Source organism: Melanostigma gelatinosum (genome assembly GCF_949748355.1).
Source record: "Melanostigma gelatinosum genome assembly, chromosome: 10".
NCBI lineage: Eukaryota > Metazoa > Chordata > Actinopteri > Perciformes > Zoarcidae > Melanostigma > Melanostigma gelatinosum.
This window is the reverse complement of record NC_136643.1, coordinates 24317938-24343877: the sequence shown is the minus strand read 5'-3', so window position 1 is coordinate 24343877 and position 25940 is coordinate 24317938. Positions and strand designations below refer to the sequence as shown.

At 44.1% G+C, this 25940-nt stretch overlaps 2 protein-coding genes across 8 annotated transcripts; both read left to right on the top strand.

Annotated features, from left to right (window-relative positions):
- The first annotated feature begins 1287 nt into the window (after positions 1–1287).
- ttll4 (tubulin tyrosine ligase-like family, member 4) lies at positions 1288–13179 on the top strand. Its single transcript, XM_079277626.1, has 21 exons — positions 1288–1376; positions 2101–3341; positions 3490–3934; positions 4172–4340; positions 4432–4508; positions 4664–4727; positions 6228–6346; positions 6847–6957; positions 7703–7779; positions 7880–8074; positions 8212–8294; positions 8391–8519; positions 8612–8734; positions 8832–8930; positions 9436–9570; positions 9657–9794; positions 9947–10043; positions 10125–10335; positions 10756–10823; positions 10921–10991; positions 11248–13179. The coding sequence occupies exons 2-21, from the start codon at positions 2703–2705 to the stop codon at positions 11435–11437; spliced, it is 3240 nt and encodes a 1079-aa protein (XP_079133752.1). The 5' UTR covers positions 1288–1376; positions 2101–2702; the 3' UTR covers positions 11438–13179.
- A 1757-nt stretch (positions 13180–14936) lies between these two features.
- prkag3b (protein kinase, AMP-activated, gamma 3b non-catalytic subunit) lies at positions 14937–24522 on the top strand. Of its 7 annotated transcripts, XR_013772293.1 has the most exons (14): positions 14937–15189; positions 16322–16388; positions 17315–17421; positions 17522–17603; positions 18960–19018; positions 19130–19175; positions 19261–19312; positions 19406–19532; positions 20009–20174; positions 20480–20517; positions 20825–20971; positions 21136–21229; positions 21306–21673; positions 23027–24522. XR_013772293.1 is itself a non-coding variant. In XM_079276959.1 (13 exons), the coding sequence occupies exons 1-13, from the start codon at positions 15172–15174 to the stop codon at positions 23056–23058; spliced, it is 1035 nt and encodes a 344-aa protein (XP_079133085.1). In that variant the 5' UTR covers positions 14937–15171; the 3' UTR covers positions 23059–24522. The 7 variants fall into 7 exon arrangements, 6 of the variants coding, with proteins under 6 accessions (XP_079133085.1, XP_079133083.1, XP_079133084.1 ...); XM_079276959.1 differs by lacking the exon at positions 21306–21673; XM_079276957.1 differs by lacking the exons at positions 21306–21673; positions 23027–24522 and adding an exon at positions 22137–22967.
- Positions 24523–25940: the final 1418 nt, after the last annotated feature.

Genomic DNA, 25940 nt, shown 5'->3' with positions numbered 1-25940 from the left:
GGCCTTCCCTCCAGTGAGCCCTCCAGTGGTGAGATGTGTGTTGTACAAGCCGTCTGGTCCTCAGCAAGGAAATGAGGGTAATGGACTAACAGAAGCAGTTTGAGTGGACGCGGTGACTGTTGTGTTGCCTCGACAGCAATTAATGAAACTAACACAACTTTTTTTACTGATATTATCTCTGTTTTCTTTATTGATGTGATATCCCCAACAACTAAGGAACATTGTGTGCAATTGTAGTGCTTGGAGTAAATGACAACTGCATGTACTTCACCACCATCTCATTTTTAGTTTGTAATGTTGTTATTTATAGAAGAAGGCTGTCTCCTAACATCTCCATATTTATTTTAACCTCTCTTTGTTTTATTATCAGTGGGTTTTCTTTTGTTATTATCTATATAACGTCATCTATCTTGTATTATCTCTTTATTTAGGAAGTGTATACCCCTAGTCAAAAACAGGACCTGGGAACAGCAGCTGACTATGATCTCAGACCACGTTCAGGCTCATAGAGTGTTTGGAGATCCATGATACACTCTGGGGCCAGTCCAAGTTGTGCACTCTACATTGATTTCATCTTGTTTTAAATACATAATTGTGCATTTGTTTCTTTATTGAAAACTATTTCTAAAAAGTTAAATTGTAGACGAAGAAAAAATAACTAATAGGCTGAATGTCATTATAAAAGCAGCAGATGGTGAATGCAAGTCATACAACGCGAAGTACTACCTGTCTACATCAATATACAAGATGTCAAATCATTTAAAGTCATAAATAAATCATTCACAATAAGTAAAATAAACTATTAAAACACAAAACGATATAATTAGGTATTAATTCAGTGTGTTATCATATTTTATTATTTATTCTTTGTTCCTGATGTTATTATGTAGCTATTTAACAAAATATATGTATTAAATATATATATATAAAAACCTTTACTGAATGTTGGTGCTGTTGACCAGCGGAGGGAGCGCTGATTCAGAAGCTAACCCGGAAGTGAGGCGGAGAGTGTCTCTTGTCTCAATAGACGATCTTCCGGTCGTGATGTTTCATTCAAACCTTTCAGCTAATTATGGTTTGATCATATTTTATTCTGACACTTGTTCCTGGTGTTATTATGTAGCTATTTATAAAAATATATATATTTAAAACTTTTGCTGAATGTTGGTGTTGTTGACCAGCGGAGGGAGCGCTGATTCAGAAGCTAACCAGGAAGTGAGGTGGAGAGTGTGGCTCTTGTCTCAACAGACGATCTTCGGTCGTGATGTCTCTCTCGGACTTTTTCAGCTAACATTAGCTAACGTCACTTCAACACAAGAACCTCAACCCTCGACAGACCAACGGGACAACATGTTAAGCACATTACGTGTGGCGAAGTACGAATTAATATATTTCTGTGTATAAGTCTGTGTTTTATTGTTACCACCGGGGGAGTCTTTGAAACACCCAGTGGCAGTTGGTGTTGTGTTGGTCGTTTTTTGCTAAACTAGCCGTAAGCTAAGCGTGAAGCGGCGTGTCATTGCAGCGCGCGCACACGTGTGAAACTAACGTTGCTTTAATTGCTGATAACAAACCACTGGCAACATCTGTAAATATAAAGTAACGTTACCAAGGATGTCTTGCTTTAGTTATACACACTTAGCTAGCTCACATAGCTGTGATTTCAATGATGGAGTATCTTTTTTAAATATCACTCACAACAACTTTGCACACCTGCTGTGACTGTTAAGTATGAGTTTGCTAAAGAAGTGCCATTAAATTGGCAGAAGCCAAGGTTTTAAACATTATTAGTGTAGTTTAGCTCAGTAGCTATTGTTGAAAGGGGGGCTTGTAAAGTGAAAGTTATGTAATTAGTCAATGTTATTATTTAAAAAATTACTACTTTTGAGCATTACAGGCTAATTGAGACACACAGCACTCCCTAATACTATTAAAATACAGCTCAAAATTAGTTTACCGAACTCATTTCAAGATGTCTTTAGATTTTGTGTGATTTTCTTTCACCACAAGGGATTACGTCTTGGTGTTCTGATGAATGCCCGTTGTTAGAGGACTAGATTCTCTCAGACTGACTCTGCTTCTCTTCTTGCACTCTTTCAGGGGTGAAAGTTGTTGGTTTATTGCCTCCTGTGGATCAAGTGAGGAAGATATGAGAACTCCAAGGAGGCCACTTTCCCCTCTACGACCCGACACCTTGTTGTGAGCCAAGTCTTGGGCGTCCTGAAGCTCCCATCTCATCCTCAGAGTTGTTCAGAAGAGGAATGGTAAACTGCATCAGCGATGTCCTCAAGACTCTTTGACTCGTCCTTATGACAAACTCTTGAGGTTGACTGTTAGTTAGAGGGGGAATCGCTTTGCCTCAGGAGAAAAACCTTCTGAGCCTCAAGGTCTAGGCCCCAAGTGTTGTACTGCTGTCACTGCATCTGTGGCGGCAGTTATGTTTACTGTCGGTCAGGACTTATCGAGAATTTGTACAGTGACCAATAGCCAATTTTTAACTCTATTCCACTGGAGCTGACATTTCACAAGTCATTCCTACAGAAGAAGCAGAGGGGAGCTACTAGGAGGAACAGGAGGGGGGGTCTTTTAGGGAAGAGAACCTTCCTCCACGTCAGGCTTTGGTATTGTCGCGACTGTTACTCCTATCCTGCCTATTAATCTCCAGCCCGTCAGAAACAACCACAGCTTCATTGAGCGGTGCCATGCCCACCAACCAGTCCTCCCCCTGGGATGGGGCGAACCTCCGGCCTTGCTCCAACGCAGATAGTCCCACTACTACAACCTCTGTCAGTACGCATGCCGAGGCAGTTGTGGCCACTAAAGTGCCTTTTAGTCCGACGTCTCCAGTGCTGTCCAGGAGAAAGGATCAAGCCAAACCTCCTCTCTCCTCAGATGTTGCCTCGTCTGCTTCCCCCTTGAGGCAGACACCAGTGGCCCCATCTGTGTGTTCTGTGGAGGAGAATGGGTACAGAAATATAACCAACGCCCAGAGCCAACTCACCACAGTGCCAGATGGGTCTCCAAACCTGCCGCAACAACTTAATGGGATTCAAAACCCACACCAGGTACTGAAGCAGGCCGCTAGCAGCCTCAAAGAACCCAGTGCCCCTTCTTTCATCCCCACGGAGGAACGTCAGATTGGGATTGATGTCCAGCTGACGGGTATCATGCAGAAAGGTGTGTCGCGCCAAACCTCGCAGCCTGGAAGCGGTGTAGCAACGAGCAGACGTCGGGCTGCCACAGCTCATGTGCAGCTGGGACGGCAGATTCTTTCTTCAGTTTGTTTTCGAGACCTGTTCATCGAAGGGCAGCCCGCTCTGCAGAAAGCCAACAAGATGATGGTGAGTGTTGAATATGTTTTTGTCACAATTACTACAGTGAAAAATGATAGTTTCATGTAGAGCTAGACTGATAAACCAGCCAGCCCACCCTATGTCCACTTACTACTGCCTCCTCCACATGTGACCTTTCCTTGTTTTGTCTCCACAGCCTGAAGCTGCAGACTCTTCCTGCTTGCCATCGGTGCCTCCTCTGTGCCTTACTTTGTGTGACCACCAGGGGGCGCCACCGAGGACGGACGCCTCCAGCACTGAGATGAGAAGCACAACAAGAGAAACGGCAGCTACAAGGACTAGCCAATCAGCCAAAGCACCAAAATGCAGCCCGGCACAAAACATTAGCACAACAACGACTGCTTCAAACAATCAGTTGGTGGCGAGAAGGGGTCCGCTGGCAGCAACTACAAACAGCAAACCCCTAACGATAGCATCACTAGACCAGAACAAGAAGGGCCCAGATACTCAGTGGCCACCAGGGAGCACCTTGTCCACATGCAGAAGAGTCAGTCTTCCAGAAGCCAGTCCATGTCCAGACGGCCCCCCACCAACTGTGCTCAGTGCCAATGTCAGTGCCACACCGCTGGATGCCACCGCAGGTAATCAGGATGATTGTTCTACTGTGAAACATACGGTGGTAAACCCAGGACGAGAGAGCGGTAGAATGTCTGGTTATTGAATATGCAGATCCTTTTGTCTTCTCTAAAGGCCCTGAGAACTTGTTTTCTTACTCGGTTTACGACTATGATCAAACCACTCCCACACAGTCCTGATGAAGCTTGAGTTTGAGCCTTAATCTCTTGAATTAGACACCGTGTGGATGTGTTTCCTCGTAGCTGCGGCCTCCGGTCCTGCAGGAGCCTCTTTGGGCTCCGTGACCACTCGGATCTCGGCCATCCACCTCACCGGGCAGGACCAGCCGGCCTCCGGGTCCGCTTCGCCTCCACTCCCTTCCTCACCCTCGCCGACAGAGGACTGTCTGGTTGGAGAGACTCAGCTGTCTGGGTGAGTAACCACTAATTGCTTCAATAAATAGATCTGATTCTTCTAATTCTCGCTCTGAATATCTCATCTCGTGTTATTTTGTTTCCTCCAGCCACGATTGTGTTATGCAGGTGGATGGAGTTGAGGAGGAGCTGCCTGATGAGCTGGAAAATGCATGTAGTGATGACGGTAAGTTAAAGTACACACACACACACACACACACACACACACACACACACACACACACACACACACACACACACACACACACACACACACACACACTCCGAGTACTTAAGCTGCCTTTAGTAAACCTCTGGTCTTTGTTCCTCTGTTGTCTTCAGATGATTCAGACTGTTCATCCATCGATGGCACCTCATCCACAGCGTCCATCGCTCCCCTTTCTGGGTAAGATGCACTTTAGCTGGTGGGCAGATCAAATTAAATGCAACAAAAGTTTTTCTTTCTTTATACTCCTTATTTTGTGTACTGAAAAAAAAAAACCTTGAGCATCCTCAAAATGTCCGTGTCCTCTTCCTTGGATCGCCCAACATCCAAACCCGGTGTCTAATTGATCTGCTAACACGGAATAAATAAAGTCATCAGAACCTGTGGACTCTTTATCTCTCTCTCTCTCTCTCTCTCTCTCTCTCTCATATATTCTCTCTCTCATTCTCTCTCACGGCAATTGTTAGAGGAGGCCGAAAGCAGCAGAGCGTGGTGGAAAGCTCTGCTGTATTGTGCGTCACGTTGTTCTCCTCTATGATCGCCTCAACAATAGAACTCCCGACCAAAGCCTCGGAGCTGATTCTCTGTTAAAACAGCCTGGATAGGGGCCGCTATTGTCACCCCCCCCCCCCCCCCCCCCCAACCAGCTGTTTTGTATGTGTTCATTTACATACACCCCACCACCTCCCCACCCTTTCCTGAAAGCTATAGCTCCTTCGTGTCTGCCACAGTGTTAAGTTAGCCGAGTCCTGCTGCAATGCCAATGCGTACCTGTCACACCTGCAGCAGGTTAACATCAGCCCGGTCCTTCATCCAGCTGTTCATCCACCCTTCCTTCCTATATGACCGTCATGTGAGTGGCTTTCTTTTGTATTTCAGGTGTAAATTCTCTTTATTTTCTGTTTATCAGGTGTGAACAGAAGCGTTATTTTGAAATGTTGGACTTAATTGCCTTTCTGAGTAAAAACCACTTAACTGCTCTCATCTAGTGATTTAGTTGATGTTGATTTTGTCGTTGGTTCTCCGTGCTCTCTAAATGGTTTAATAAGACTTGTGGGAACATAAATGTTCCGCATAACAGAAGGTCTCCTTCTAGAAGGCCTCCTTTACTTGTGTTGAGTCCGTGTCTCTGACCCCACATTCACACACGCATCGTGTTACTGGCGCAAAGTGCAAACGGCCGGGCGCTCGACTCGCGTTACAAACTAGACCGCTGCCCGGAATGCCAACTTCCTTCAGTTAGAAATCCAGTGAACGCAACTCGAGCCGCATTACTTTTTAAATTGGTTGTGAGCAATTTGCTCGTTTGATGGTGACGGGGTAATCGGAGCTGTGGTGCTGACAGGGCAGCGACTTCAGCAGAAGTCTGATACTATCATCGTAGATGGAGTTCAAATGCAAAATGTAGAAAACAATGAGTTTGTGCTTCAGTTGTAAGACGTTGCTTGTTGACACATTTCTCAGACGATGTGGTTTGATGTATTTGTTGAAATGGAAGCTCTTCAATGAGATTGGACGGCTAAAAATGCTTTAAAATGTTTTGTCGTTTTGTCGAACAAAGTTCCGGTCTGACCATCGCATGCGACTTTCTCCCTTTGATATAAGCATCGTACCGTTATCATGTAGGCTTCATGTATGTGGACGTCACATTGAATTAGTTTGCGTCACTCTTCCTCTCAGTGTCGAGGAGCCGATGTCATTGGGGGCCGAAGATGATCGAGAGGAGAGACCGGCTTTGGTTCCCAGCTTGTTCGCCTTCGTCGCTCCGACGCTCTACTTCAGCACCGCCGATGAGAAAGGTCTGTTGTCTGAGCCGGACTGTAGCTTTAACAGTGGGCAGGGGAGAGCGTTGAGTGACAGGAGGTCATGTTAGAAGATGGCAAGAGAAAGTATTTTAGCAATCCCAAAATTACATGAACACCTCTTACCAAACCTTTTATTTAGCTAGAACCTTCCACCATCGTCACGCTGAGTTCATGAGAGCTTGCTCTGTCAGATTCCAGTGAATGTGATGAACTTGTTGGTTGTCTGAAGACTGTAGGCCAAATCTAAAGTTTCACATTTTCTTTTTATTGCTGTTTGAGTTGGCAAAAGGCAGTATGTTAAGTGTGTTGTGTCATTGTATTTCAAATATTGTCATTTTATTCAATTAGTTAACTGAGCAGTAAACATCTTATTCCAACATATCTATCATGTTCAGTCGACGCGGTAAGCTCTTTCCGTATTAGCGTCAGGATGTTTGCTCCTAAAACGCGTGTTCATGAGATAAATCAAACGTTGTGTTGTGTGCGCTCCACAGTGGAACTGCTGCCAGCGGAACAAAGACGGCTGTTGAAATGGAAGATAAGCACCGTCACCCCAAATATCGTCAAGCACACCATCGGCAGGTCGCACTTCAAAGTCACCAAGAGTAAGTCTGTGTCATTCAGAGCTGCTGCCAAGACACATTTTACAACGCATGATATCTGCTGAACATCAAACGGTAAACTTAGCCTCTGTGGGTTGAATCATTGAGGCTGAGCCGATTGTTTTTTAGAGGTGTGGGTGTTTGAACGTCTTATAATTCAGATCAGGAGATCAGCACTGTTTGGGCTGATCATTGGTTGTTGGGAGCCGTATCACAGGGTCGATTCCCTTCACTTACTCCAGCCTGACGCCCTCAGCGTGGACAATAGGCCGTCCGCAAGGGACCTCAAGAGTTCTCTGATACCGGCTGTATCTCGAGGTCTCCCTGGAGATCACCAGGTGTACTTTTCCTCTTCACTTGAGGGCTCCATGTCAAAGCTTGTCTGATGGTGTCTGACACGGTTGTTTGTGTCACTGGTCCGCCTCATCCTCTGCTGGTAGTCGTCCTGTTCTCGTCCTCTGATCGGCCTTTATAGAGACCACCGATCAAACCATCCAGCACGGATATCAGCTGATACCGTCGGGTGGCTGATCGATCGGAGCTGTTGACCATGTGTATTATGAATTTTGTTGTGTGCATACATTGCACATTGTTGTACATATTTTGTGTCTCGCACAGTGTCTGATTTTCATGCGTGATGCCTCTTGGAACAGATGTGGTTGGATATTTGTTATCAAAACGTTCACGGATGATTTTAGCGTTTGCTCCGGGTGATTACGATCCGTGTTTCGCTCTGTCGTTCATGTAGAAAGCCACGACTGGTTGGGCTGCTGGGGACACCACATGAAGTCTCCTGGCTTCAAGGCCCTCAGAGAGCACCAGAAGGTGAGAGACCGCAGAGACGAAGAATACATTAACCGGCTTTTTTAGGTTTCTTGACAAGAATTACACTTACCTCGGCTGTTTTCTTTTCCCTCTGTCCTAGTTGAACCACTTCCCGGGAACATTTCAGATCGGCAGAAAGGACCGGCTGTGGAGGAACTTGTCCAAGATGCAGGGTCGCTTCGGCAAACAGGAGTTCAGCTTCTTCCCCCGCACCTTCGTCCTTCCTCAGGACATGAAGCTGCTACGCAAGGCCTGGGAGGACGGGGGCTCCAGGCAGAAATGGATCATCAAACCTGTACGTTTCTGCTCGTAGATCATCATTGTGTCACTTTACTGCTGACTGCCAACGCTGTGGAGGCAAAGCAGTCTCTCAACAAAGGGGCAAGAACATGCTGAAGAAAGATGATGTTGAAGTTCTGTTTCCGTTAACAGCCTGCTTCAGCCAGAGGAATCGGTATCCAGGTCATCCACAGATGGAGCCAGATGCCCCGCAAGAGACCACTGCTGGTCCAGAAGTAAGTAGACCAGAATAAGACCGCTGATGGTTTGAAACTCGGTAGCGCAGTGACCAGTCTCCAGAAGCTAGATCAAACTTCTTCATTTGTTTTCAGGTACCTTCACAAGCCCTACCTCATCAGCGGCAACAAGTTTGACCTGCGGATCTACGTCTACGTGTCCTGCTACGACCCGCTCCGAATCTACATCTTCTCTGACGGACTGGTTCGATTCGCCAGCTGCAAGTCAGTTTTCCTCCCGTCCGCCACAGTGAGTGAGTCGTTCATGTACAACGGAACATAATAACTAACTCCACGTCTGTGTTTCTCTTCTTCAGGTATTCGTCTTCCATGAAGACTCTGGGGAACAAGTTCATGCATCTGACCAACTACAGCGTCAACAAGAAGAACTCCGAGTACCAGACCAACAGCGACGACAAGGCCTGTCAGGGACACAAATGGTTTGTATGTTTTGCAAAAGTGGAACTTCGACACATCTTTGTTACTCTTATGTGTGCACGTGTTCATAAACTCCAACCTGTGTGTGTGTGTTTTCAGGGCTTTGAAGGCCCTGTGGCAGTATCTTGGTTCTAAGGGAGTCAACACCACTCTGATCTGGGAGAAGATTAAAGACATTGTGATCAAAACCATCATTGGGTAAGTTTGCCCGTTGACTCACTTCAATGAGCAGCTTTTATTCTACTTTGAATTCATATTGTTCCTTTTTTTATTATTTGCTATCATGTTTGGGATAATCCAAATGTATTTATTGACCACATTTAAAGAACACAAGGTGACAAAGGGCTTTACAATCAAATAGAAACACAGTAAAACAACATAATAATATAAAACTATAATAACAACGTAATATGTCTTCAAAACGAGTGTATATGTGTGTTCATGTTTACCTTAAAACCTGTAACACTTGATTGTTCTCGGGAACCTTAAAGCTTCCTCTTTGACGGACTTTTACTGTTTTTGTTTTTAACTCAAGTGTTGTCTCATGTTAGCGTTGAAGTTCCAAATAAGAGACGAAAAAATGAAATGTGCAAGAGAACCGTGTGGTGAACTGTTTCTCACTTGAATCTGGAGAACAGATCGGTGTATCATGACACAAACTGTTGCCGTGATGTAACATTACATACACCGTGTCTGTTGTCAGGTCAGAACCGTACGTCCACAGCCTGCTGAAGATGCACGTTCGTGCGCCTTACAGCTGCCACGAGCTGTTCGGCTTTGACATCATGCTGGATGAGAAGCTCAAACCCTGGATCCTGGAGGTCAACATATCACCAAGGTATCACACACACACACACACACACACACACACACACACACACACACAGGGTTTTAAATTGCGTCTTCTAATTGTTTCTTGTCCAGCCTCCATTCCAACACAGCGCTGGATGTTGCAGTTAAAGGTCAGATGATCAGAGACCTCCTGAACCTGGCAGGCTTCCGTATTCCCCAAAAAGAAGACGTGGTCGCCTCCTGCAGTAGCGCCTCCCGCTCCACCAGCAGGTAGGGAGGCGGTACTACACCCCACAGGCTACGCACGGGTCCTGTGACTCTACGGGGCATTTCTTCTTTCTAGTCACAATTTAGAAACAACTTTCTGTGTTATTCAACTCAAACTGCAGCCTCAAGTTGAATCAACACTTGTGTGTGTGTAGTCTGTGTGTGGGGACCAGGGAGAGGACCAAGCCAAATCGGTCTGCTGACGAGAAGGTGAAACGTGCCTTTTACCTCGCCCAACACTACGCCGAGCAGGTAAATGAACATAAACACATTGAATCAGAGTACGTGCATTTCATCTGAAGTTAAAAGTCTCTGTCCTTGTGTCTCCGTCAGGACTTCCTCTCTACGGTGTTGGACGTCTTGACTCCAGAGGACGTCCGCGTGCTGGCAGAGAGCGAAGACGAGCTGACTCGTCTCGGACAGTTTGAGCGTATTTTCCCATCGCCGGCGTCGTCCCGCTACCTCCGCTTCTTCGAGTGTCCGAGATACTTCAACGTCCTGCTGGACCAGTGGGAGCAGACGTACTGGAGCAACAGGACCAAAGGTGCGTGTGTTCCTTAAAGGATCTGCATCTTCACTATCATGACATGACGTTGATTTATTAAGGATTTGCTTCTTTTCTTTTTGTTAGACCCTCGTGATTGTTTGTATTTACTTCAGGGCTGCACACAAGGAAGCACATCTAACATTGTTGGCGTGGGTTAATTATTAATATGTAATGTAAATATTTAGAGTTTTAGACCCTTTGAAAACTTGCCGCTTCACTCAAAGTGGTTCGGGTCTCGCTGCGCCCCGTCCGAGCAGAGATTCAGGTTTGATCTCCATCCGAGCTGAAGGAGACAGAGGAGCTCCTTGTCTCAGAGTATGGACACGTGCAGGAAGTAAACACAAAGAGGTGCAGAGAAGTCACTCAAACAGCTGGCAGAGTTAATCCAGATGTTGTGGATTCTGTGTCTCCGTGCAGGTATCGGTCTGCTGACGTCTCTCTGTGAGAAAGGAGTCCATCTGGGCACCAGCGACCCTCTTCACACGGTGAGGAACCGTGGACAGTTCATTGATTTATTGTCTGAATAAATAATGAATGTGAGTTATATTTATTTTCTGTCTCTGTGTTTTTGTGTCCCCCTAGTGGTCCAAGTGTAGCTACATCTCACGTTTTGAGCCCCATAAACAAAACCTCATTGGCCCCTCCAGATCAAGGTACACACACACGCACACGCACACACACACACACACACACACACACACAACATCACAAATATAAAAGTCAGCGATATCACCGACACTGCTTTCTTATCTCTAACAGATGCAGAGAACAAAATGTTGAACATAAGGCTTTTAAAAGATTACGTTCAACTGTCGTTTTCGGGTTAAATGTTAAACCGACTTTAAACACGATGTCGGCGTAATTAACGCTCCACAGTTTATTCAGCAGATTACCTCTCTTGCTTCTCAGGGTGGTGGTCACCCATCAGCACCGCTCCGACCACGATGACTACGACGACGGCTCAGACACGGAGGCGGCTTCCGTCTCCAGCCCGACTGTTTCTCCGAGTCCTGGATCCAGCGGCACCAGCAGTGCCTGTGCGAGCCCTCAGCCCGGCCTCACCCACAGCCTGCCGCCCCATCACTTCGCTTCCCTCTGACACTCTGGTTTGCCAACACGATGTTCAGTTCCCCAGAACCGACACAAAGCTCAGGGTCTAGGACCTTATGGAGACCTTTCATCTCTAGTCGCTCCCAAAGTCTGGATGAGAGATGCACTCGGACCTGTAAGCTTCAAGCTCAGTCTGAACAAACACTGTAGAAAGGAGTGGATTTTGGTCTTGGAAGGAAGTACCAACACGAACTACTAAAGGCTCTTTTGTGCAGAAAATGGAGGACCTGTTTGCTCTCTTTCGTGCTAAAATCAAAAGGTCAGTTCATGGCGGTTTACCCTTCCTGGTCTCGAGGTCAACCTCTATTACTGCAATGCAAGGCACTTGAAGAGAACCTGCCAGTGTTCATTTTCATCCTATTTACTACAAATCTATAATGTGCCAATTTAAGTTAAAATGTATTGTGAGCAACCAGACATTCATTCATTGGTTTCTGTGCGGTATTAAAATAAATTTCTCAAATTTAGATTTATGACGTGGCCTTAACCAGGCAGTGATGATGCAGCTCATACAAGAACAGGAGCGGACACGACCGGTGTCCGAGTGTTACCTTTCATCTCATTAACAGTCTGAGCATGTGAACACGCTCGTTAAGGCAACGCGTCGGCCAATCAAGTACGAGACGGAATGAAATGACTTAGTGTCAAAGGATAATAATCCACTGAGCCGTGTTTGGCTTCAGATGGGTATGGATGCTACTTTGTCTTAAATCTAACACTGCTGTTGGTTCGGTCTGAAGAGGAGTGTTGAGCAACAAGTTGAGCAACAATCCCGTTCCTCAAACCTCTTTGTGTTGAATTCCAATATGTGAGAGATACTTAAAGACTGACCCCCGATCACTCGGTCTGACTTGCACGCCATCAGACAAAACAGGTTACATTTGTAATTGAAGTAATCTGATTACAACGTATTTAACTTTTAAAAAGGGCTTTTGTTTTCTGTGTGGCTCGTGATTTTGCACACATTATAGAATAAGGATACTTCTTATAAGCTGCCAAATCGAGTGTACGTTCACGAACACACACACACCGTGTTCCTACAACGAGAGAGTGGGATGAGGGTTCTGTGTTTGCTGTGTGAGGAGAACCCTGATATGATTTCTTATTGTGTCCTCAGGACAAAAGTATCTCCTGTGAGGCGGCTTTTACAAAAAGAAAACTACTTGAAGTTGCAAATGTTCTTGTTGTAATAACCTGACAGGCAGAAGTGGTTGTAGATGAGAAAGGTGAAGCTGTCACATGACAACATCTACTTCCTCCTCCAAACAAAGTCGTACCGACGCCATGTTTGATATTTGAGAAGTTCTTCCTGCTGTCAGAAGTTACTGGAAAGTGTGGAAGCTAACTTGTTTACAGAAGAGTTTTATAATTTGCCAGACATTTATGTCTTAATGCAAATCTTGACATATTTAATTGCGTTTTAAAGAGAAAAGGGATGTGAGGTGGAAGCACAAAGCGCCGTGTGATCAGAGTGACCGATGCTCTTCATGGAGCTACTGAACTCTATCGGGGTGAATCGTTGGTACTGGAGTCCGACTGAAGCCTTCATCAGGTTCCACTGGACACTACAGCCACGCGTGTTATAACAAGACTAACGTTACTAATGATAACACTGGCTTTGAAGTTGTTTTTTAACATAAAGGAAATGTTAAAAGTAAGATGCTCATATTTTTTTACTAACATGGCAGTTGTAAACATGTAGGATGACTATTTCAAAATAAAAGTAATTTGTGGTACAATCTCATGATCGGGTCTTTTTTTTTGGCGGATATAAAACGTTTATAGATTTGAATTATTCTATGAATTATTTTAATTTTTTTACAGATATATAAAATAACTACTTTGTCAGAGTTGTTTATTTCCGTTGTATTATCTATGATCAAATTTCCCTCTTTTCCTTCCAGAGCGTGTTCAGCCTCTGACACCACGCTCTTACATTTGACAAGATGCCACGCCCTCAGTATTACAGGACTAATAGTATTGTGTCACGACTTGAATTAGTTGATTTGTAATATTGTTTAAATCAAAGCAAATGTATGTGATACCGTACAGCACACGTGTCAAACTCAAGGCCCGCCACGTCATTTTATGTGGCCCGCGAATCCGCCAGCAAAAAAAATAATTTTAATTTAAAAAAGATTTTTTTTTTTTTTTTTTTTTGGAAAAATAATTCAAAGTTAGACTTGATAATAAAAGTATCCCCATGGTAGAAATTATGAGATAGAAAGTTGAAATTATGAGATAGCATGTTGTCTGTGTACCGACATTAAAACTATCACAACAGGTGGACAGGAGAGGCAACAGCCCGAAAAGAGGTTTTCCAACGATTGAAAAAGATCGACAAACAATCCCAAAATGTCCACGAAGAGAACAATTGATGCAGAGGGAAGAAAATGTAATGAAAGATGTGAAAGAGAATACATGTTTGTGCTTCAAGGAGAACAACGGGTCTGTCTTCTGTGTTATGAGGCGTGTCGGTGATGAAGGATACAATTCACGTCGGCATTTTGACACCAAACACGGAGCTAAATTTAGCCTCCGAGAAAAACATCAAACTGTCCAAGAATTAAAAGGCAGACTGCAATCACAGCAGAATATATTGACACAGCTACAGCCCAGTGCATGCTGAAGGTATGTGAGCAGAGCTCCGACCAGATACAGACTTTTACAAATGTCAGTTTGTGTCACCTCCAAGTACAAGTGAAATGCAAACATTTAGCTGTGCTCAGCACGGGGTTTTTTGATTTGACGTCGTATTTTCTTGTCTTGTTCGGTGATTTTAAGGCTGCGTAGAAACACATCACAACTGTGTGACAGCCTGGTACGGCTGCTCGGTGCGTCTATAAATAGTGTGACGTGTAACGGCCCAGTGAAACTTGAACATCTCCCACGCGAAGCCTTAAAGCTGCACCGGTCCAGTTATTTTGTCTTCTTTTTGTTCAAAGAAAATCAAATAACAGAAATGTGAAAGTCGTCCCTGGTCTTGTACGAACCCACAGCTCGGCTCGACGGAGCGTTCCGTTTCTCCAGCCTGTGACTTTCATGTGTGCTTGACCTGCTCAACACCAGACGAGCAGCTGGCCGGTGAACACAACGGCACATTTAGCAGCCAAAGAGCCAGACATGTTGCTCCCTCACGAGTTCCCACAGCATGTACTACCTATGACGTCCATTTATCAAAGCAAATCATCAGTTTACATTTCAGTGCTGAGACTTTGCTGGAGATCCGGCTCTGTTCTTATACAACTGAAGTGACGGCGATGACGTTTCTGGTCTTTGTTCCCCCTGCGTCTGGTTTTCAATGCTGCCACCTGAAGTTCTCACCAATGGATGATAACGAAGAGCTCGATAATGTCTGTCACCATACTAGGGTATGTCTTTAGCTGCCTCAACTCTCCCTCCACACCATTCCCCTCCCTCTCTCTCTCCCTCTCTCTCTCTCTGTGAATGCCACAGGCCTCTCACCCCTCAGTCCGGATTTAGACCTCAGTCTTTCCCACACATTCACACTCTGCTGGCTGAAGCTGGCCGGTGGTTCACAGATTCTGTTCTCCTTTCCTTTCCTTCTTTCGTCCCGACCCGTCTCAGCCCTTCGTCGCTATGCCGGGACTTCTCTATCAGACATGGTAGGAGTGCCTGAGGGTCGTCCCAGTGGGACAGCGGGTCGGGCGCTGTAGTCCAGGGTTCCAGAGAGGCTGCCTTTCTGCTCCTCCTCCCCAAACCATGGAGCCTCTTGCAGAGGTAAGACACTCAGACTTTTTGTATTTGTCTTAATTTACCATCGAAAAGCAAATCATCGTCACAATATGGTCTGTTGGCCTGAACACAGTCCGTGTGCATGAGCTGGTTCTATTCATTGCTGATCAGCTGAGAGATGTCAACAGAGCCCCTGAAACCTTGATTTGTGTTTCATTACTCTTTCAATCATTCTGTTGAATCTAGTTTTAGTGTCTTTATTTTCTCATTTTGTTCACATTTTCTGTGTTTTTTTTAATGCATAATGTTCATTTTGTCAGTGGTTGTTTCCTGCCAAACACCACATTTAATAAGACCTAATATAAGGCTGGGCCGTGTCTGGTCAACATGCTAAATTGTGGAGGAATTGTTACCGGGCGAGTGAACAGTCGTGTGTATTATGTGACTTCTGGATTTTAAATGTGCACGTGTTATCTTCTGTAGAGGTCAAAGTCATATTTGTTCTGAAGTCTATGAAGTCTCATGACCGGGTTACGCCGTGTTTGAGGCAAATAATTGAGAACTACTTTAATGTAACACAATATATTCCTGCTTTTTTTAAACGATGTGTTCTGGATTACTCATCTAAAGTGTTGCTGTGGAGTTCAAAAGACTTTGTAAAACAGACCCAGGTGAGCTCGCCCGGCAATTAGGAACATGCCTAAAGCCTCAAGGAGCTGCAGCGTGAAAACCAACGCTGACTTTACATTTATTACCACGTGACAGCTTTACTGCTCCTCTGCCCACATCTCCACCAGCTGTCTGCTCTGGAAGCATTCCTTTTCTCACTCTCTCACTATCACTCTATCACTCTCTCACTCGCTCACTCTCATGAAGGCAGCCTGTCTTCATTAAAAGACTGTGGAGTCAGTTGTGACAACCTCAACGCTGACGCCCGCCAGCAGATTCTTGGTCTCTTGGCATGCCGTGCACCAGACAACCTATAGAACCTCCTCGCAGCTGCTTCTATAACAACCATGTGTGGACTAACTACTTGTCTCTAGTGGACGTGTCAGAGGGTGACTTGGCTCGGGGAACATCACACCTATGCCTGTCCTGGATGAGGGTCACTGCAGAGCTGTGTGTTGAGTTGATTCGGTGTTCAAAGCGTAAACTGTTGATCTACTTCCTTTCCAAGGTGCCGTTATTTGAAATGGACCAGGATGAGGAAGAGGAACAGCATGTTCTGTCAATGAAGAGCAGAGGTAAAGAAGAGAACGTTCTGTAACCCTGAGCTTATTAAACTACCTCTACAGCCGACCGACTGTCATCACGACTGTCACGGCCACTGTGTTTCCTGGCAGCAGTGACGATGTGCAAACAATCTCCAACCTGGCTGACTTGATTACGAAATACCACATGCTGATGCCCAGATCAAATACCCAACATTTATTGTGATTATTGCAACAAAAAAGGGTCGTTGATATTTTTGGATTTGACATATCTCTTTATAGACTTTATAAGAAGTGGGCGTCGTCACGGTGACGTCACTTATTGGTTTGTGCACTGTCGTTTTGAAGCCTTGATTTCGGCCTTTTTTGCCGTCGCCATCTTGGCTTTTTGCAACCAGCAGTGACACGAGAGGGAGGAGCTAAGTCGAACCGAACGCTGAATAAGACATTATTTAGACAACCAAAATGTGACGATTCACTTTCATGAACTGAAAAGTCACTGAAAGGGTTAAAGTTATGAGACAAAAACACGGACAACTCCCAGGTCAGACGATGCCGTGGTAGAGACCTGTCAATCACAGTAGCCCCGCCCCTAAAGCATCCCCTGCTTTATAGTCTGTGTGACTCTAAATGGAGCATACTGTACTAAATGAACATCATGCTGTATTGAAGAAGACTTGAAACTAGAGATTGAGACATAAACTCATGTTTACAATGTTTACTGAGGGAATAAATCAAGAGAGAAGTAGAGTCATTTTCTATAGACTTCTATTCAACCAGAGGAGTCGCCCCCTGGTGGACACTAGAGAGAATGCAAGTTTTATGATCTTCCACATTCGCTTCACTTTTCAGACCCTGTGGGTTTCCGCCTGGGCACCAGCAGTGTGAATCCTATGTTTTCAGTTGTTTAGTTGTAGCTGGCTGTTCGTATGCAACACATGCTCTTGTGTCCTCTGCAGGCACAGACTCTGACACGTTCATGTACATGAACTTCATGAAGAGTCACTGCTGCTACGATGCCATGCCTACCAGCTCCAAACTGGTCATTTTTGACACAACACTGCAGGTATGGAATATGGAATACCATTTTTAACAGCAAAAGACCCACGACTGCACGAGTGTTCTGGGTTGTGATTGTTGAAAAACGCTGTGTGTGTTCATGTCAGGTGAAGAAGGCTTTCTTTGCTCTGGTGGCTAACGGGGTGAGGGCCGCTCCACTGTGGGACAACAAGCTGAAGTGTTTTGTGGGTGAGCCCGAATACACACACTCTAATACAGAGGTGTACAGTACACAAATGATCTCAGTTCACCGAATCATCAGTGTCCCCGCCCACAATCAGGCTCCCCTTAAAGAGGCATAAAAATGCTTATACATTGTATTCTAACGTTCAAAACTTACTGAGAAAACAGGGAAAGCCACATTAAAATCATGACCTGTTGAAACATTTTCAACATCTTCAACCTGGGTTTTATTTTCAATATCCCTTCCCCCCCAAGATCTAAACCTTTTGGAAATGATATGATAATGATACCTAGTTTTAAAAAATTACTTTTATAAAGTGTGTTTAATTATTGTTAGCCAGTCTCAATAAACCGGAAAGGTCTGCCTGAATAAATACAGAAGAAAATGAACTCGATGAATATTTACAATGTGGCCCAGCAGTGCCACCTTTGGGTTCTTTCATGAAGTGTTGCGGTTCCTTACGCGCCACCATTTAATAGGTGTGTGACCTGCATCGGGCTACAGCCCAGTATTCGGAGGGTTCAGGTTCCCTTGGTGCAGATCGGTGGTTTCAAATGATGCCCAACATTAAGAGGGAAGCAGGTCAACCACAAGACATTTGTGTTACATTACAAACACCGCGACTGAACACGCAAACCGGGTCAGCGAGTGTTCGTTTTCTGCTCGGAATAGAAACGGCAACAGCCTCAAGGATGCGTGTCCAGTGCATCTTCATCGGCCTGACTCAACCGACTCGATTCAAAAGATTAAAACCAGACTTTCAGCCTGAAGTCACGCGACCAGCCCCAGTGAGGTCACAATGCTTCTTCAGCAGAGAAACACAGTATAAAGAATGAATGGAGACATGTATTTAGATCCTCAGTCTAAAGTTTGTTCGAGCAGAGTAATAATTCACCAGATAATTGACGAAGATCCTTGTCAGGTAACGGCCATCGTTCTCATTACTAATGCTTTTGTATTTCTTGTGTCGAAACTGTTTAATTTGTGTGGTTGCATATCAACCTGTCGGCCTTTTATTGTATTTTATTTTGCTCACCCTTCCAGTGCACCCTGTCTTAAAGTTTCCCAAATAATGGGTGGAAGTCTGGAAACGATTTGTCACTTCAATACGTTTCTCTCCCACAAGTGGTAATGGATTGTTGATTTAAAGATAAACGCTGTCAGTGCAACACCCATAATGCCCACATTACAAAAGCCAAACTGACAGTGAGTCATAACAATGCAGTCATGTGATGAGGAACAAACTTTGCGAGATATAATTGACTTTTGTTGCTATTGACATACTGATAAATCCATGTTTCCAATGTGTGTGTGTGTGTGTGTGTGTGTGTGTGTGTGTGTGTGTGTGTGTGTGTGTGCAGGTATGCTGACCATCACTGACTTCATCAACATTCTCCATCGCTATTACAAGTCTCCTCTGGTGAGCTGTGTGAGCTTCGCATTATACATTTGCAGCAAATGAACAGCGGTGACAAATCACATATCCATCCTGTCGTTCAGATGCTGAGATGATGTTTGTTTTTGTCTGCAGGTTCAGATCTATGAGCTGGAAGAACACAAGATAGAGACATGGAGAGGTCTGTACAACACGACCATATCCGGATTGAGTTCATTTATTCATGTGTTTGTGTTAATAACTTGTGTTTCTCTCTCTCTCTGCAGAGATCTATCTACAGTGCTCCAACAGACTGATCAGCATCACTCCTGACTGCAGGTGAAACCAATCTTTGAAATAATGCATTAAAGTTGGGGCCATAGTTACATGACATTATTCTAACCGTAATCATGGGTTCTATTGTCTCCTCAGTCTGTTTGACGCCATCTACTCCTTGTTGAAGAATAAGATACACCGACTGCCGGTCATCGACCCGGCATCAGGAAACGTCCTCCACATCCTCACTCACAAACGCATCCTCAAGTTCCTCCACATCTTTGTGAGACTTTCTCCTTTTGCAATAAACATCCAAATAATATTGATTACAATTATGCATGATTGCTGTATAACAAGCATGCATTTCTTTGTCATTAAAAACACAGGATTCTGAAAACGTCCTACAAATAAGAAGAAAAAAATGGGAGATTTATCATCCCTATAAAATAATACAATTTCACAATAAAATAAATGTTTTATTTTATTCTGAAAAGCATAATACATACATATATATATATATACAGTAAAACTAAAAGTGCAGTTCCTGGTCTGTAGGATTTCAATTAAATTATTTTGAAATTATTTTATTTTGAAATTATTTTATTTTGAAATTATTTTGAAATTATTTTATTTTGAAATTATTTTGAAATTATTTCATTTCGAAATTATTTTATTTTGAAATTATTTTATTTTGAAATCATTTTAAATGATTGGTTTATATGTACCGGTACTGTAGTAGTTCTCTTTCCTCCCCTCCAGCGATCAAAGATTCCTAAACCCAGGTTTCTTCAGAAGCGGATCAATGAAGTGGAGATCGGTACCTTCAAACAGATTGCGACTGTCCAGGAATCGGCGTCTGTCTTCGACGCTCTCACCATTTTTGTGGAGAGAAGAGTTTCCGCTCTCCCCGTCGTCAACGAGCAAGGTAAGCTAACATCACTCTAGACATCTGGTTGTGGCCTTTTTTATTTATTGAATGTATTAAAACCACAGTTGAGTAAATGGAAGGTTTCGTTTTGGAACACTTTATTACAGTTGTACTGAATGACTCCTAACTTCTACTCTTAGCCCGAAGCTTCCCCTTCAGGCCAGCATGACATTTTATATCGTGTGTTTCATCAGCAGCCAGTAGAACGTGTGATTTCCATCCAGTGTTGATTTTGTTTTCTGCATAATGTGTTTCTATTGTGTGCCGTCTATGGTCCCTACATCTCTGTGTCTCCTCTGTAGGTAAAGTGGTGGCGCTGTACTCCAGGTTTGATGTCATTGTAAGTTACTTTCACTCATCAGTCGCTTGTCATGCTCAGTCAAATCGTTGCATGGTTCTTTTTGTCGAGTTGACATTTCACTGTCCACTTTGGAAATAAAATACAACAATTCCATTGTGATCACAACTCAGAAAAAGACTGTATTGTAAAAAATAGATAAACAGAAATAAATAGAAAATATTGTGCGATTGCTTGCGAATTAATTAGTGCGATCTAGAAATAGTTCCCCAATTTCACAAAAGCATCGATTAATTCCCTCAAGCGAGGAAGAATCACCATGAATATATCTTTCTTCTCTATCATTCAGAACTTAGCCGCCCAGAAGAACTACAACAACCTGAACATGACGATGCGGGAAGCCATTTCCTCCAGAGCCTGCTGTATGGAGGGGGTCCTCAAGTGTTACCCTCACGAAACACTGGAGACCATCATCGACCGCATTGCCAAGGCTGAGGTAACGCACATGTGCCAACAGTCGGACTGTAACCTTTCCAGTTTCTCTTTCTCTTTCCCTCTCTTTCCACCGTTACAGTGTGTGGTGCAAAATGGTTCATTTTGTCTTGATTGGCTGTAGAAGCATTATAATCAAGCATGATAAATCCATCCTTTTTCTTTCAGGTGCATCGTTTGGTTTTGGTCGACGCTGATGATGTGGTGAGAGGGATTGTCTCTCTATCGGACCTTCTCCAGGCCTTGGTTCTCACTCCTGCAGGTATTGATGCTCTGTACTCCTGACTCCAAGCCTTTCATTCACCTCTTGCTCTTTCTCTGAATTCCCCGGTTATCAGCCTTCAAATCTTCAAAAAGCTTCACCTTCTGGCGATCTCTGCTCCTCCTCCTCGTCCTGTGAACGCTCATGTTCCCTGTGAACTATTCATCCTCCTGAAGACAATGAGGGTCTTTGTCAATAACCTCCTTACATTTATGCTAAAACTCTCATTTGAAGCATCAAACAAAGTGCTCTTGGAGTCTGCTCTGATGCATCCTGCCCCTGTCAAATAAACAAAAATCCACTTTTACCTCCACTACCAAAGCAACCAAGCAGTTTCCCTATCCTCCACATTCTACCCCCCCCCCCCCCCCCCATCGTCTTCATGCTGAAATTCCTCCTCTGAAACCACCGTGCCACCAGCGACTCTTCGCCGACACGTCCCAGGTAGGAAGCCCAGCCCGAGCTGCTGGTTGGCGGCTTGCGTCTTCACATTTCCTTTGAATTGCAAAGTCTTGCTGCTGCCTGTTCTGTCGATTCTCCAAATGCATCATGTGAGGGGGAATTGGTACCCAAGTATTTGCTGCATCTGCATTTAAACAAGCACACCTGTGATCCTTGTTCCCAACTAAAGTTTTATTGTCAATTCAACGTATATTAATGTAGTAAATGACTTAAAATGAGCTAAATATACTTCAATAACGCAGTGAATCTCAAATCCTGTATCATCAAGGTGACACATGCTGTTATTGCCATTCTTCTGTTGTACCATTTCCACCCGTCTCTGCTTCAGGAATCTGTTGACATCTGGGGACAGATGTGTCTGCGCTCATACAATTGAAGTGATGGCACAATAACATTTAGGTTTTATTAAACGTTGAAGGGGTTTGTGTTTTGGGGACTATTGCAGTGCCTGTTCAGAACAAGCTCGGCCTCCGGTGTTGCTGTGCTCATGGGACGCTCGGAGGTCCGAAGTTGGAAATTTCAACTGGGAAATTTCCGATCTTGAGTTGTCTGGAATGCAGCAGACGAGTTTGCCTGGTTTTCATAGAGTTCTAGTTTTCTTTTTTGGAGAAGCTGTCAGACCTCTTATCCATGTCAGCTAAAACATATAATAACTGGGCAAAATCCATCTGCCAATGAAGATCATGTGCTGTGATCGAAAGCTGCTACTTAATGGACCCAACATGTTGTGCTGAAGATCTGTCAGCATGTCACTACAGTATGCTGCATTAACATCATACCAGATTTACTACAAGCTGCCATCTTACAGGAACTATTTGTTTTCGTGTGAGATTGTGTGGCTTTGACATTTCCCATTTGATTTGACAAAGTCCTCCAGTGGTGGTCACATCTGCTTCCAGAAGACAGAAAATTGTTTTATCAAAGAACATGTGATCAAAAAGATGTGCCCCCAATATCTGATTTCACGGCTGGGCGAACAATGTAAACACTGAAACCCACCCGGGTCGTTTGAATGCAGTACGATCTGGTTCCTCTGGTATGATGTGAACACTTTGATGTTCAGCCGTGATGAAACGTCTGCAGCATTAGGCTTTGTGCTTCAGTGCTTGTCCTCTGTCTTCAAACGCTGTCAATATTAAATCGATTTATAAATTCTTTGTGTTGAATTTTTTTAAATGGTGTCAGATTGTGTTTCTTAGTTACGTTGGCAACACCACTCGACTAAACATTTGTTGAAATGAGGTCATAGTTTCTCGTCCCACAAAAGATAAACTTGGTAAAAGAATTTAAACGTGAACGAGACAAACCTTTCCTCTGTTATTTGATCTTTTCCAGATATTTACGGAGGATCGTGCCGTCAGGACTGAGGAGAACTAGAGACTGATCACGCTAAACACAACTATGAGTTGGCGAAGAGATTAATGGTTTCAATCCCAGTCCGGAAGACAAATATGGAAAGACAAAGTGAAAATCAACCTTCTCTATGAGCAGCATTAATGTGCCCTTGGGCAAGGCACTGTATAGCAGAGTGATGCGGCTCAGTGGCAGCCAGTAGAAGACTGAGTGTGCTGGGAAGCTACCAGTGACGAACTATATCACAGGTGTGGCTGGAAAGCAGCTTCAAACTGATGATCCAGAGACTTTTTAAACTGACCATGACAAATGCTTTATATTTGATTTTTTTGGGGATATTGGAGACTCTCCCAAAAGACAACCCCATTGGTTGTACAAGCGGCTTTTTACGACCTATATTTACATCTGTTGTTACCCAGCATCCTCTAGTAGTCGTAGTAGTTATGACAGGAGCAGAGGAGGAAGTCAGGTGACATAGTATAACGAGTGTCAAAGTCGGCGTAGAGAGGAGGTCGGTATTTTTTATGTTCAAGTGGTCCGCCAAGTCTCGCCCTACTGTGCTGTGATTGGATAATACTTCTGTGCTGTGATTGGACAATACCACTGTGCTGTGATTGGATAATACTTCTGTGCTGTGATTGGACAATACCACTGTGCTGTGATTGGATAATACTCCTGTGCTGTGATTGGATAATACTCCTGTGCTGTGATTGGATAATACCACTGTGCTGTGATTGGACAATACTCCTGTGCTGTGATTGGATAATACTCCTGTGCTGTGATTGGATAATACTCCTGTGCTGTGATTGGATAATACTCCTGTGCTGTGATTGGATAATACTCCTGTGCTGTGATTGGATAATACTCCTGTGCTGGGATTGGATAATACTCCTGTGCTGTGATTGGATAATACTCCTGTGCTGTGATTGGATAATACTTCTGTGCTGTGATTGGACAATACCACTGTGCTGTGATTGGATAATACTCCTGTGCTGTGATTGGATAATACTCCTGTGCTGTGATTGGATAATACTCCTGTGCTGTGATTGGATAATACTCCTGTGCTGTGATTGGATAATACTCCTGTGCTGTGATTGGATAATACTCCTGTGCTGTGATTGGATAATACTCCTGTGCTGTGATTGACAGGTTATCTGGTGATAGCAATTTGCTTTCCTACGCTGTGACAACTGTGTGGATGGAGTTGATACATTTTACATTTATTCCTCCATGTTTTATTAGTTTTGTTTCCTAAAACTAACCAAACTGCGATTGTTTCACAATGTTTCCCACATCTTTACAACTATGACGACGCGCTGATTTCCTGCCACCGGTGGAGGAGCTCATTTAGAGAAAACGCTCCCGTGGGTGTCATCAGAGGGTCGAAAGCTGGAACAAACAATCTATGAGGTCGTCTGGGTTGGATGGAAATGAAGTTGTTTATATCATGTGAAAATAAAAAGTTTGGTTTAATGGTTTGCACTTGACTTTATGGTCTTTGAATGATTACAAATTATTCATTAATGTGTTGAAAATATTGAATCTTGGAATTGTGATGACATTTTCGTAAATACCTTTATGCTCTGTCATCATTTTGAAGTAATTGTTTGGTTGTTACACTTATACTTACCTACGATTAATTAGCGATACCTTCACCTTGTTAGTGTATTACCTTATTATCATCCCTATTCCCTTATTGGGGACAAAAGTAAAACGATAGTGTCTCTGAGGGGTATATTTATTTAGTTACGGATACACTTCAAAGCAAAACACATATCATTTTTTTTTCTACATAAAATCTTTACTTTACATTGTGTTTTGTAGATATGGTGCATCATGTTGACTGCCCCACTCGGAACAATACAACTACTGTATGCTAAGGATGCATACAGTGCCACTGCCCTTCCCCCGCTTGGCAGGTCCGATCACAACCTGATCCTGTTGACACAGGTATGTTCCTCTGGTGCAGAGGCTGCCTGTGACCACCAGGTCTGTGAGGAGGTGGTCTCAGGAGGCTATCGACGCCCTGCAGGACTGCTTTGAGCTCAGAGCCCTCATCTGTCTCCTCCACACACCACACCTCCCCCTCTGTCCCCCCCTGGTGAGCTGCATGGACTCACCTGCATCTGAACGTGGCCAAGACCAGAGAGATGGTGGTCGACTTCAGGAGGAAGACGACGGCTCCACAACCGCTGAGAGTTCTGGGAGAGGATGTGGACATGGTGGAGGAGTACAAGTACCTGGGTGTCTCCATCGACAGCAGACTGAACTGGAAGAACAACATCAACGCTGTGTACAAGAAGGGGATGAGTCGACTCTTCTTCTTGAGGAAACTTCGATCCTTCAACGTGTGCAGCAAGATGCTGGAGATGTTCTACAGTCTGTTGTGGTCAGTGCACTGGACTCCTGTAGTCTGCTGGGGGAGCAGCATTGGAACCGGAGACACCAACAGACTTAACAAACTGGTTAAGAAGGCCGGCTCCATCATTGGCTGCAAACAAGACAATCTGGAAGAGGTGGTGGAGAGGACGACACTGAAGAAACTATTATCCATGTTGGATAACCCGGACCACCCTCTGCACCACCTCCTGCAGGGACAGAGGAGCACTTTCTGTAACAGACTGATGCAGCTCCGCTGTCACAAGGACAGATTCAGAAAAACATTCCTGCCTCTGCCATTAGACTTCATAATAAAACACCTCGGGCCTGATCATCGTCCTTCACATGAACAACGCTACAGGCTGTTGCTTGTTGTTGGTGATCCTCGCTCTACTGTCCAGGTTGTTTAGTTTAGTTTACTAGTTGCTAATTTAATTAATACCACTCTATTCATGGTATATACTGCATTTCTATTTTTTATTGATCTATTCCTTCAAATTCAATATCTGCTCTGTTA

Coding starts and splice junctions, on each gene's coding strand:
- ttll4 (XM_079277626.1), top strand. CDS start 2,703: ATGCCCACCAACCAGTCCTCCCCCTGGGATGGGGCGAACCTCCGGCCT. Junction 3,935..4,171: donor ACCGCTGGATGCCACCGCAG/GTAATCAGGATG, acceptor GTTTCCTCGTAG/CTGCGGCCTCCGGTCCTGCA. Junction 9,571..9,656: donor GAGGTCAACATATCACCAAG/GTATCACACACA, acceptor TTTCTTGTCCAG/CCTCCATTCCAACACAGCGC.
- prkag3b (XM_079276957.1), top strand. Junction 19,176..19,260: donor CAAGATAGAGACATGGAGAG/GTCTGTACAACA, acceptor CTCTCTCTGCAG/AGATCTATCTACAGTGCTCC. Junction 20,175..20,479: donor CCCCGTCGTCAACGAGCAAG/GTAAGCTAACAT, acceptor TCTCCTCTGTAG/GTAAAGTGGTGGCGCTGTAC.